Source organism: Agelaius tricolor, unplaced genomic scaffold (genome assembly GCF_023055355.1).
Source record: "Agelaius tricolor isolate 1412-34295 unplaced genomic scaffold, bAgeTri1.0.p SCAF_37, whole genome shotgun sequence".
Lineage (NCBI taxonomy): Eukaryota > Metazoa > Chordata > Aves > Passeriformes > Icteridae > Agelaius > Agelaius tricolor.
Window position 1 is genome coordinate 1,965,473 of NW_027269297.1, and position 13,881 is coordinate 1,979,353.

General features: G+C 44.2%; 1 protein-coding gene across 1 annotated transcript in view; it reads right to left on the reverse strand.

Moving 5' to 3' along the window:
• Nucleotides 1-13,881, reverse strand: part of PAPPA (pappalysin 1) — a 181,294-nt gene that overhangs the window by 111,955 nt on the left and 55,458 nt on the right. Inside the window, exons 4-6 of the mRNA XM_071453626.1 lie at nucleotides 12,962-13,255; nucleotides 8,432-8,624; nucleotides 2,324-2,445 (exon numbers count right to left, since the gene is read on the reverse strand). Of these exons, the coding sequence (XP_071309727.1) occupies nucleotides 2,324-2,445; nucleotides 8,432-8,624; nucleotides 12,962-13,255 (609 nt within the window). The remainder of the gene's footprint in view (nucleotides 1-2,323; nucleotides 2,446-8,431; nucleotides 8,625-12,961; nucleotides 13,256-13,881) is intronic.

Genomic DNA, 13,881 nt, shown 5'->3' on the forward strand with positions numbered 1-13,881 from the left:
GCTTGTGCCTCCTTTGTCTTTGTTTTCTACAGACATTCAAAGCTGTGGAGATTTACACCCAAGAACCCCTGCAGAAAGTGAATTTAAAGCTTGATGGCTTGAGTACTCACAGAGAGACAATTAAAGAAGCCAGACAATGATCTAACTGCTATTTTTAACTCAGACCAAGTGCAAATAGGCAGAGGAGTGGGGTAGTGGAGACAGAAAATCATGGAGCAACAAACACCATACACTGGGTATATTTTCTACCCTAAAGTGGCAACAACTCATTAATCCTGAGGACATGATTACCAAACTTCTGTTCCATAGAAGTGGCACAGGAGCAACTAAATGAGACAGATAAGGATCAGACTTCACCCTTTATAGTTAAGAACATGCAGGCACACACAGCAAGAAGAGGAAATTAAATGCAAAATGCTGCTGAGTAATAAATCTTAGAGTAGCTTAGTTTCTCTAGGAATGATGCCTCTGGCAAGACGTGTGAGATCTAGAAGTTTTCAAATCAAAGTTTGGTGGAGAAATTTTGATGGAACTGCATATTTCAATGGAATACATAGTCCTTTCAAAATAAAAACACTTTGCAAAATTGGGTTTATTTGGCCAAAATTTTATCCTGGAAAAGAAAATGGCAAGAAATTTTTAACACTATGGGAACATTGTGTTTTGACATTTTTGTGAGAAACCTTTTCACTTTTGCACCTTGAAACACTTTCCATTTTGATATTCAAAGTTGCTTTTGCCCTAGATTCTATACTTAAAGTGTATATTTTCAAATGTCATAATTTAACTGAAGTTCATACGAGCTAAACAAAACATTTTGGCTGGCCTCAAACACTTTTTGTTTTTAATTTTCCTTCATGGAGAATTTCAAAAGTTTCAAGTTTTGTTCCAAATGAAAACAGGTTTCAAAGTCTTGTAATCCTTGGCTAAGTGGAAATTCCACCTTCTACCCTGAGCTACTACTGCAAGTGATCCAAACTTTGCTAATGCTGTTTACTGGGTGATCCAATCACCCTCAAACCCAGAGTGCTGCTTCCCAGGATGGAGCTTCCCCCCACAGGCCAGGTGTGCTCTGAGCTGTGCCCAGCAGCCTTGGATGCCCTAAAATCATGGGATGGTTTGCTTTGGAAGGGGCCTTAAACCTCCACCCCTGCCATGGGCAGGGACACCTTCCACTATCCCAGGTTGCTCCATCCAACCTGGACTTGGACACTTTCAAGAATGGGGAAGCCACAGCTGCTCTGGGCAACCTGTTCAGAATTTAGGGGGTGAGTTGGAGTGAAACACAACCTCTGCTGGGATCCCACCCTGGGACACAGGTGTGTGGGGCAGAGGACACTGACCACTGTCCCATCAAGCAGCAGGGGCACAGCTCATTGCACGTGTCCTGACCTTAGGACAAGGGAGAGCTCCTGGGTGCCAGATTAAATAATATCCCTTGCTGAATAACTCCCATGTGCTTTATTTGTAGGACAAATAAACCCTTAACATAAGGAGGTATTTGTATAACGAGTTTGCAAAATCCAGGATTGTCCTTGGGGCTCGGTGAGCTCACCTGTGTGCTCACAGTGAAGTGTGGCTACTCCGGAAGGAAAAGCTCATGAGGGACAGGCTGAAATAATGCTCTGCTCTTTCCAAACTGTGATTTGGGATGACTGACCTTTGCCTGGTACAATCTTAAATATGCTCCACCACACACACCCAGGGACGCAACGGAAGGGACGTGTGGAGGAGTTAATGATGGAGATCTAATGGCACTGCACAAGCAGCCCTGCAGACCATTCCCCCTCCAACAGGCTCCATGAGAATGACTTGCAAAACACCCTGAACAAGAGGGCTTGACGTGGTCACCTGCATTCCTGCTGCAGGGCACTGGCCCAAAGGGCAACCTCCTTCCAGCCTGGCTCCTGCTGCAGCCCGCTGCTATTCACAAGTGAAGGCAGCACAAATCAGGCCCAAATAAAAAATGACTCTTCACTTCTGGAGTTGGAGTAGAGGGAGAAAACAGCTCCCCTGAGGAATTCATCTGGCAGATGTGAATGGTCAGCATTTCTTGGCACTCTGCTGCTTTGTGAAATTCATGTTCAGCTCCTGGAATTCACTTAATTCATGGGCAGGGGCAGGGCTCAGGGGCCAAAACACAGGTATCTGAGCCAGTGGCATTCCTTCAGGGCACAGTGCTCCTCTGCCCCGTAGCTCTGCCCACGTTCCATGCAGGTATAACCAATCACTCCCAGATTTTCCCCCTGTCCGTGTGGCTCCCCCCTTTGCTCTGTCCCACCTTCTGTCCCACCCTGTGTTAGCTCCCACCCCTGTGACTCACCTTCTGCCTCCCGTGGGCTCCAGTGCCCCGAGGGATCGCAGGGCATGGGAGAAGAGGCGCTGAAGGCGTATTGCACCAGGACTCTTCCCTCTGCACACAGATCACACGCTGATCCCACTTCTCTAGGAGGCCAGGAAAACAGGAAAACACACCAACTTAGTAACAGCTGAATGAGCTGCTTATTCAACTATATTAAAAGCAATAAGACTTAGAATTCAGGTCCACTTAACCCCCTTTTCTCAAGGCATTGACAAAAGTGTTTTCTGATGCTGACCTTCTGTAGATTTAAGTCAAGAGCCTGTGTAGAAAGCATTTTTGAGCCCTCTATCCAACACAAAATGACAGCAACCTGGGAAATCACATTCACCTATATTTTTTTTCCCCTGCCCTTCACTGGACCAAACCACGACAAAAGAAAACACGTGTTGTTTAGGGGTTAGAGCAGAGAAAATTTCCTCAGGAGTTTTCAGATCTATTTCTGCTCTCACCATGGATTTATTTATTGATTGAACTTGCAGTATCTTTAGGATTGTCCTACCAGCAAGATTGGCTGAGCAGGGATATCCAGTTAAACACCAATTCACAAATAATGAACTAGTTTGGGTTGGAAAGGACTTAAAGCTCATCTCATTCCACCCCTGCCATGGCAGGGACACCTCCCACTGTCCCTGGCTGCTCCCAGCCCTGTCCAGCCTGGCCTTGGGCACTGCCAGGGATCCAGGGGCAGCCCCAGCTGCTCTGGGCACCCTGTGCCAGGGCCTGCCCACCCTCATAGGGAGTAATTTCTTCCTAACATCTTATCCAAAACTACTCTCCATCAGTTTAAATAGTTTTGCTAATACATTCACAAGATCAGTGTTTAAGTTGATGTAGACTGGAGTAACTCTAATATCCTCCATAAGGTTAAGCTGATTTATATCAGCTGAGGATGCAATTCACACAGTTCAGCCCTATGTTCCTTGTGGTCACAAATCTGGAACTCTGTATGACCCAAAGTACATGGTTATTTACCCCAGTAAGCTGCTCACTATTCAGAATTAATTGTTCTGTGTTAAGGAACACTTTCTGCTGAAATGGAAAGTTAAAAATTAATTATCCTAATGATCAAATGCACCGGAAAGGACAGAAGTTTTAGGCAAACACTTTGTGTGTAACACAGTGTACTCGCTATGCTACTCTAGTAAGAACGGCTTGAGTCAATTATTAAATAATTTATATCAACTACTATAATCAGCTATGCAAATTTTAACCATCATAACCACCACTGCATGATTTATTTCAGCACTGCTGTGAAGAGAGGACTGTGGGCCTCAGGTAGAGGTTATTTGGGATCCTCAGTGGCTGAGCCACCCTGAGAGAGACAGTAACTGGCTGAATTGTGCAGTGCAGGAAGGGATGCACCTGCTGAAAACACCTGAAAAATGCAACGTGGCAATGGGGCAGAATAAAGAAGAGGGAGACAAAGGTGGCCCTCTCTTCCTTTCATGGTCTGCAGCACTGGTAATGAAAAACTGTGGGCATGTTGTGAGTAACTTCTCTTCGTGTCTCACTTCACCCACTTGCACCACTGGCATGATACTGCCTCCCTATTTCATTTCTCAGCTGCCTATTTAGCAGAGGTTTAGGTGTCTGACTCAGCTTGCCTGAATAATACATGCAAAACCAAATTTAAAAAAAAAAAAATCAAGAAACCTGAATAAATGGTCCTGAGAAATCAAAATGCAGAATTATTGTTGTGCTGTTGTTCTTCAGACACTTCCACGACCAGTCAGGATAGAAGTCCCTGCAATAATAATCCTTCAGTTTCTCTACAAAGAGACTCCTGCATTAGCACTTGGTCCTGGATGAGGAGAGGGCTCTGGAAGCCAAGTTTCCACAATTAGGACTGCTTTTTACTCAAATTAGCAGCTATACAATTTCATCACAGGCTGCCATGGTGGAAAAAAACTGTAGGCTTATGGACAAACATTTCCTTTTACCAGTGAGGACTTGGAGGTAAGAGAGAAATCACAAGGAGCATCATGTGGGAAAGGCTATGAGCAAACTTTCTCTTTTTACTTTTCCAGTTTGGGAGCCAAACTCAACCCTGATGTAACTCCACTGGCTGAAAGGACTTACACAGGGGATGGATGACTCTTGGGTTAAAGTTTTTGGTCTGCAGACTCTTGCACACAAATCCTATAAAGAGCCATGAATGTCAAACCTAATTATGGAACTGCATTTACAGGCTTATGAAAACCTAAGCCAGGTCCTTATACCTTATGAAGCCATAGACAACAAGAAAAAAACGAGCATAAATTGGTTCAAAAAACCCTATTAATTAGGAATGATAGCCATATCTGCCACCTTATACACGGTGGCACATGACTGACCAAAGTGCAGGCTAATGGAAAATCTAGACTTCTCTGTTTTCTAATAAGCCAAGTTCTGGGGAAATTCCAGCTCATGAAGTTCAGAGCACAGGAGGAATTCATTCCTACAGCATGATATTTCAGTGAAGTGCGTTCAAAATCTAAAGATTACTAGTGAAAAACAGACCATTTCCTTCAGGGCCAGCACCAGTTCAGTAGGCAACTCAAAACCACTAAAAATCTGTTGTTCCTTTGGGTAAAGAGTGCCTTTTTACAGACTAAATTTGAGCTGCTGTACTTGAAATTCAGGATTGGTCCTCTCCCCTCTAAGGCACTGAAACTTTCCAGCAAGGTTTAACAGAGTCATTATCAAGCCCAGCCATCTCTGGGACACCACACTGACCAAAATACTTGCTTGCTAAGAATGAGATAGAATCAGATTCATGGAAATTAATGCTGTCACCTCAATGAAAACTTGGAGAAAGATTCATTCAAAGATTTCTGCCCAAATATGCTGCAGAGCCCCATGACAATTACCCTTCACATCTGCCCACGTATCTCAGACAGGAGGTGCATGAATGGATGTTCAGAGACAGCAGATGAACACATCCAATGGATGCAGTCAGGAAATGAAGGGACTTCTCTTTTTCTGCCTTGTTTTCCCTTGTTTCTTTTGCTTTATTGTTATTTTATTATTACATGTTATTGTGTGTGCATTTCTTTGAAAGGGAGGATGGAGAATGGGAAGGATTCCAATCCTGTGGACAGGAGCTAGAAGAAGAAATGCTGGTTCTTGATATATTTGGTTACTGGGGATGTCTGGGAGCCCAACCAGCTGCTGGAGCTTAGGATCAAAGCATCTTGACAAATTTACATGCAGGTAAGTGACTCTCTAGAGTGAGAGAGCAAATATCAATAGAATGCTCTGAAGAGGGTCCATCAGAAAGAAGATTTTACTTCTGTGCACAACTCTTGTGTCTAGTTTTGCTAAATTGTGAGAACACAGGAGAGTCATCCCCAAATTTACGGGAACTAGGAGTTAACATTGCTCTCTGCCCCTAAATCCACGGAAGTAATAATGTAATTTGAAGACTCTAAGAGGAAATCATCTAATGCACCTATGAAGGGGTTGCATCTAAGCAGGGAACAGACACACAGTCTTTACTTCCATGCCCCATCTCCCTTCAACCTGTCAGGACCTCCCACAGATACAGCCAGCCCAGTGGTACGTTTTTAAACAGAAGGCTAAATTTTCCCTCCCTGACTTTCATTAAGCAGAGGTCACTGCCTGTGCACAGCTCTGGAGAATAAAAGAGACATAAAAGGAACTTGAGTTACGCCGAGCACGCCCACAGCAGCATTGTAATTGGGATCAGGAGTGAGCTCTGGGAGTGAAATTCCTCCTGTTCCCTGCTTCCAGCACTCAGTCCTGGAGCAGCGAAGCTGGGCCCAGTTTTTTCTCACCCAGAGTGGAGGTGTGCTGCAGGACCACACCTGATGTGCTCCTGTGGGAGCCCCCTGACGTCAGGTCTTCATTAACAACTGTTTTGCGCTGGAGATCTCCTTCTATTGGGCCACAACACTTGCTAATGTAGCCAGAGCCATTCATCCTTTGAAGGCCCTTTTACACTGTCAAAACAGCAAGGAAGGGGCCTCTGTGCATTAGAAACCAGGCCCAAGGCACTCAGCAGCTGAGTATCAGTCTTCTGTTTTTTACATGAATAGTCCCATTGAAGTGAATGAGTTTATTCATTCAAGTGAGGCAAGTAAAATTTGGGCCAATGGTGTGCACTTTGTGTAAAAATATCTGCAAAGATTTACAGTATTCCCACACACAGATAAGATTATACTTGGCCAATTTTACCTCCTACTTGTCTTGCACAGTGACCCAATTTCACAAATTGATACAGGCATGAGTCTCTGACCGAGCAGTGCTGGACACGGCGGTTCTGGAAGTTCAGCACGTGGGCTTTTCCAGGATTAGTCACTAGAATAACACTCTCATCCTTGTTTTGATTAGCAGATCAAAAATTTGGGCATGTTTTAGACAGGATCATTTATATGTTTCAGTGACATTTTTAAATGGTCACGGCAACATTGCTGTATCTGTTAGCAGTGGGAATCTCATTTTAACAAGGAATTGGACTCAAAGTATTTGAGGCTGTCTCTTTAAATCTCTTCAGTAATACTGAGCACACAGATTTGAAAACCCAAAGGACTTTTTTTTCCTGGAAAATCACTCTTTATTTAACATATGATAACTCTGTTATGAAATTTTAGATTTAACAGGCTATCCACTGTGTGTTATTTAAGAAGCAAGTAACTAGAGGTTATTAAGAACATATTGATTGAGTTATAAGAAATATGTAATAAAGTCATATTTGGTTACATAACAATTAACTCTGCATCAATGTGTTTTTTAGAGGCACATGGCATTTATTTAACGCACAATAAGCATCTTCTGAAATCTAAATTAAATTGGAGAAACTTAATTTACCTAAAAATGATTATGGGCTGAAAAATTCTGAATTAATTTTCAGAACTATATGAGTCCTTTTTGCAGGTAGGGAATAAAAGGATTTGGTTACAAAACCATAATTAAAGCAAACACTGTTCAGAGCACAAGACCTCTCTTTATCAATTCCTAACAGGATTAATCTGCAATAAGGGTGGAAAATCTCATCTGAGCAGAAAATAACAGCTCTCTGCCTAGTGGGATAAAGCACAAGCTGGCCACTGAAATGGCCACGGTGTCCTAGCAGTGCTGGAAGGAGTTTCATCCCTGATGGAGGCAGTGGTTTCAAGGTGCTCTCCCAGCACAAAGCAGCAGTGCTGAGGCAGCTTTTTGGGTGCTAATACGCTTGTAAATTTGGCCTCCTGTGCTCTGAACTGCTGCGGTCCTGAAGGACACTCCAAGTTTGCTCTCTATAAAACAACAAAGCAAGAGGTGGGGAAGAAGTGCAAACGGGGATGTGAGTTAATGGTAATGCGAGAAGGTCACTGATTTGGGAAGTTCTCTGCCAGGACTCCCATAGCTCCTGCAGCTCATCCAAGAGCTGCATAAGAGCATTTAGATGAACTACCCAGTTACTCAGGTCATACTGGGGCAGAATTGCTCTGAATGTGGGCTGCAATGAGATGCAACTCCTGCCCAGAGCCCTCCATTTTCCATTATTGATATCACATAGCTGCATGCCTGCCAGACAGGAGTACACACCCCTACACTGACCTACAGAACAATATTCACATCATATCCAGGGGTCTGGGACTTTGACTCTGCCTTGCTCAATTCCCATCTCACATCTACAGCTCAGGGGAGGAGGCAGCATCTGTCCCTGCCCCCAGTCCAGCCACCTCCCTGCCCACGAGCTCTGTGTTGTAAACACAAGATCCACTTTGTCCTTGCAAAGGGAGGAGGGGGGAACATGCAGGCACAGCTGAAGCCCACAGGTATTCGTGAGCAGCAACAACAGCAGGAATCACAGGGCCGGAATCTTTGATTGAAAATTCCTCCCATAACATATGGAGAAAGATTTGCCCTTTACATGGCAAATCAATGGCCTTCAACTGAGTGCTACAGGCTGAGAAAGGAAGAGCAGACAACAGATCAATAACCTCCTCAGTATGAACCAATTTAGGAAAGAGCCTTAAGCCAGGCTGAGCACAGCACACGACCAAGCTGCCCTCCTGGAGCGGGGCCTCCAGCTCTCCCCTTCCCATCTTTCCAGCATGAAAGTACAGAGCAGAGCATGATCACCTTTCAAAGAAGTGGCCATCGATGGGTGGAAACCACTCGAGGGTGACAGAGGTGGAGGTGCGAGCCACAATCTGGGGGGCAATCGCCACGGGGGCCGGTTTCTTGGTGGGCTGCCAGCTCTGGTAGACCAGGTCCAGGTAGCAGTGCATCCTGGCCACCTGGTTGGGCGTGAAGGAGTCGGTGCAGTCATCGTCTGCAATTCAAACAGAAGCCTCGTCAGCCACGTGGGACAGGAGGTGGGAGCAAGGGGAAGAATTACGACCTGGTGAATGGCAGCTCCTTGGAAGGGCCGGGCTGGGATCCCACAGCACTTCAGAGTTAATGGTCTGTGAAGGAATTAGCGCAGCCATCACTTGTGGAGGCAGGTGAAAGGAAACAATGGTTAAAAAGGAAGGAAATAAATCAATAAACGTTCCCTCCCCCTGACCTGGGATACACCTGAAGCACCCAGAGATCATCCCTAAAGGAGGCAGAGACACGGAGGGGAAGAAACAGAAAGCTTCAGTGCAGCACCTTCTGGGCCACCAGTGGAGCTCTGGGTTTAAAATAATTTCACATTTAAAATAATATCTCTGGAAGGGTAAAGAATTTCACATTTAAAATAATATCTCTGGAAGGGTAAAGAATTTCACATTTAAAATAATATCTCTGGAAGGGTAAAGGATGGTAGTGTAAGGAAAAAGCACTGACTGGGAGTGATGCAAACCACAGGCAACAGAGTGTCAGATCTCTTAGATTAAAACACAACAGAATTTAAAAATACCTAACTTTTAAAGTTCTTAAATTTTCTAATGAGAAAATAAAAATGTTCTGAAAGATCAATTCAAAATTTCAAACATTGATAAAAACATTCATCATTTCAAACATTGATAAAAACGTACATTTTTGATGCAGAAAATAACTTCAGGTCTATAGAATTCTCCCCCACTACCACTATGATTCTTACCCCTTTTCGAACTTTTCACAAACATTTCCTGATATTTCTTATTTCTTTTTTCATTCAAAATGGAGGGATAATATGCTGGATGACTTCCCATAAATACCCATTTCTCATTTCATCTTGTTTTCCTCAAACATGATTTGGCAACAAGAACACATCCAGTGCCCTCTGAACACCATACAGCTTTACAACTACAATGCCCCAGAGAAGCAGAAAATTGCTGTTTCTCTATTGTGCAGATCCCAGAGGGAATAACTATGTTGTGCAAAGTCACCCAGCAAAGCCATGCTGAGGAACTCGATGCTAAGCACTTCAACCATTTTTCTGGTGTTCTTCCCATCAGATGAAAAGCTCTTGAAAACACAGAGCGTTTCTTCACATGTGCCTGCAGAGTTCCCAGCCCAGCAGAGCTCAGTCCCAGCTGGGATCCAAACAACAATGACAGTTCTGCACAGGTCAAGTGCTGCACTTCTCTGGGAAGATGCAGGTCACCGGAGGCTGCTCGTGTAAGTTCAATATTGTGACAGCGTTAGGAGGTGCTCTGATGTTTGCAAGTCTGTGCCCTGTGGTACTCCAGAGGAACAAGAAAATAGGAATTTCTTCTAAAGACAAATGACTATTTGCTGGCTAATTTAAAACCTGGCCACATCTTCCCAGAGATGCAGGCAAAAGGAGGTGGCTCTGGTTGGGATCCAGCCCTCCCACAGGAGGGACACACCAGCACAGGTGCTTTCCTGTGTCTCTCCCAATCCCACTGAGCAGTGACACTCCTCTGATCAAACATGCACAGCAGATAGAAACACACCATCCTCTTGATAATATCTACAAATCCCTGTGGGTATGCAAAAAGCTGCTTTAATGTGACATCTCTGGATTTCCTTAATAATTATCGATGGTCTACCCCTGAGCACGCTGTAAAAGCCATAAATATTCTTCACGGAAGCACAGAAGGAGACAAAGGCCCTTAATAGCCATCATAAAAGAACAATAAAATATATATAGGACAAAGCAGTGGGACAATGGCACAGGAGAAAGATGAGCTGCATTCTCAATCTGTTTAAACACCAGCACAGCCTGTGTCCAGGGGGAGGGGAAGGGAGGAGAGGCAAGGGAGAAAGGTGTTCCACTCAATATCAAGAAAGGTTCAAGCAATAATTAGAGAAATTCTATACTTTGCTGGGGTGGTTAGAGAAATTAGTAATTAGAGAAATTCTATACTTTGTTGGTTACTCCAACAGAATTCAGAGGAAGAATTTGTAATGATTTCATGAAAAGTCATCTAAAAGACTAACTTATCTTTTATTTGGGAACACCACAGCTATTTGGACTTGTAAAAATAATTTACAAGTCCTATTTCTCACACTACCTAATCTTTTGGCCATTGGTAACTTGTTATTCCAGGAAAAATAAAAAATTATCAGTCAAAGTCTGTGCTTTGCTCAGGGCTGGGGGTAGCTGGACAGATGGATGGGACAGGAACAGACAGACAAATACAATAGGATCAAGCTGCACACGAGCAGCAAAACAGAAATGAAAGAAAGGCAATTCCTAGAACTGCATGACCTCAACCTACATGTTTCAAAGGTATTTTGACAGCAATTTGATATCCTGCTATATTTTACTCTACTGGCAACAACAGAAAAGCAAACAGATTCATGCTTGAGCTCTAGAGATATCTATCATGTCGCTTCACTTAATTTTTCAAGGAAAAAGAAGAGGTTTCAGCTCAGAACACCAGCACACATGTATCTCCCAGGAGCAGATGGGTATCTCTGTGGTCTGCCTCAGCTCCCGAGTCAGCTGGCAAGGCAAGTTCTCTTAGGAAGATAAGAGCTCAGAGTTTTGAAACAGGCATGTTCCACCCCTCACCACATGCACACGAGCAGACTTGGTGGGGGGATTTTGTCATCTGGAGTGGCCCTGTCTTATCTGAGGGATGTTACCATGGGGCTGGGCTTGGTGCTCAGGCTCCCTGCCTGACCACAGGCACCACAGCACAGAGCACACTGAGGAGCTCACTTGGTGTGTTTGTCCCTGAAAGCACCCTCTAAACAAATAGAAAAATAGAGAGAAAACTCGGCATTGCTTTTAGCTAGTGCCACAAAGGGCATAAAAGCATTTTGGTTATAAATCATTTCAATCCATGCCCCAGATGACATTAAACACTTTGCTTCTCTACAGTTTTATTACAGAATAAGCACTCCTGTGACCTTTTGAGTGGGAAATCTGTGTTTTTGCCTGGAGTATAAAGGTGCCCTTCAGTGTCTGTTAGTATATTGGTTGCCTTTAAAATATTGTTGATTCTGTCAGCTCACTGTCACAGATTGTCACCACAGAGAGACCCTGCGGCTCAAAATAAGGGGAAATACAAATCAAGGTATCCCCTGCTCCTTCTGAGAAATAACAGAGGAGCTTTCAGCTCCCCTTGGGCTTCCAGAGGTGCATCAAGGACCCCACTCCAGCCTCACCCAATGGGACAGAGTCACAGGAGCAAATGCCCTCTTTAGGATATGCTCTCTTGGGAGAATGCTCATCTGGGCAGCAGAGCTGTGCCTGCAGAGTTGTAACATCAGCTTTTCCTTTGAGGGGTGGTTTTATACCACACTGATATGGAGCCTCTGTTGTTGCACTCCCAGTACAAACCAGCACAACACACTGGTAGTCCTTCAGGCAGAATCCCACTATTCACATTCTGGGATGTGATTCCAAATCAAACCCAAACATGGCATTTCAACAGACACCTGGAGGCACGGGCAGTGCCTCATTAGTTGTCCACTTGTCACAGAATTATCTGACAGCCTTGATGGTATCAATATTCATATGACATTCTATATCTCCTTGGGAGAGTATAAACAATCTCTGGATTTGAGTTTTTCAAAGACCTCATAGATCAGGCATCCAGATCTCAGAGAAATAGGGTGTCAGGTTTGCTGTAGAGCCTTTAGAAGCTGTTTTCTTAATGCTTATCTCATTTCTTCCATCCCCCAAACCTTCTGCCTGGTCTTCGCATGAAACCCTGTGAATTTGGGGAACACTGGAATAAAAGAAAAGGAGAACTAGAAGGGATTTCTGATCTATCAGGGCTGATCCCTCATCAAGCCAGGACCTAGACCTTTATCAGCATAAAGAAATGGACTGAGAATTCAGGGGTTGTGGTATCCACATTCTCTGAACAGAGAGAGACATAATTCTCTCTCCCAGGATTTTTCCTGGGGAAGGCAGTGAGAAAACAATTCTTACCTCTATTTGCTGCTGCTGTTGTTTGGCACATGTGGAATGTCTTATGGAGATTGTTTACCACAGGTGATGGTTATTTGGATTGATTGGCCAATTGGGTCAAAGCTGTCTCGTGGCTGTCTCGAGACAGTCACGGGGTATTCTTGAGTATCTCTTTAGTATAGTTATAGTATAGTATTAGTATAATATAGTATAGCTTAATAAAGCAATTGCTCAGCATTCTGAATCATGGAGTCAGAGCACATTATTCCCTGGCTGGGGGATCACCTGTCTCTATGATAAGGGGTAATACCACAATTCTTTGTTCCTGCTCAGCCACAGACACCCCCAGCAGCCCAAGCAAATCCCAGTACCTGCATAGCTCATGAAGTTACTGAAGGGCGTGTTCAGGAAGCTGTGGAAACCACAGGTGTCATTGCCAGGCCCAGGGTCCCCACACAGCTTGTGCTTGGGAGCAGGGTTGGTGTCACTGCAGAGGTCCCCGGTCTCGAAGGAGGGCTCTGTCTCCATGCACGGGTCGCTGCAGGACAGGATCTCAGAGATGCCCCTGAAGACGTGGTAGAGCCCCAGGCTGTGCCCAATTTCGTGGATCATGGTGTGTGTGTGGCCAGGGATTCCGTAGAAGGAGGGATTCAGCACGATGCCACCTGCAAGGGCAAAGAGAACAGCCTCTAGGTTGGCCTTGTGTTCCTCAGGACAGCAGGAGAAAGGGGAAAGAACACCTTGCTAAGTGTAGGTCCTCTGGCAGTTTGTTGGATCCTCTGTAGCAGAACCAGACACATTTCCTGCCCAGCCAAGTTTCATCTCACCCTCAATGTGGGGCTCTAAGGAGAAGGAACTGTGGGACAAAGCTCAACATCCCAAACCAAAAACACTGCAACAACCAGTCTATTCACTGAATAAACTCAATGTAGGTTTTTTGTTAATTTAAAGGAAAATCCTGCATTTCCTACCCAGCAAAGTTTCATCTCACCCTTAATCTGGGACCCTAAGGAGGAGGAACTGTGTGACAAAGCTCAACATCCCAAACCAAAAACACTGCAACAATCAGTCTTTCAAATGAATAAACTCAGTGTAGGTTTTTTGTTAATTTAAAGGAAAATCCTGCATGAAATTACTTCTTACCATGCTCTTTTAGATAATTTCATGTGTTTAAAGAGTGTGACTCTGCCCAGAAAGGTGTAAGCAACGTATTTGACACCAAGAGTCAAACAAAACACACCTGGAACACTCTGTGTATAATATTCCCCAGGGTAAAGATGTGAGAAAAACC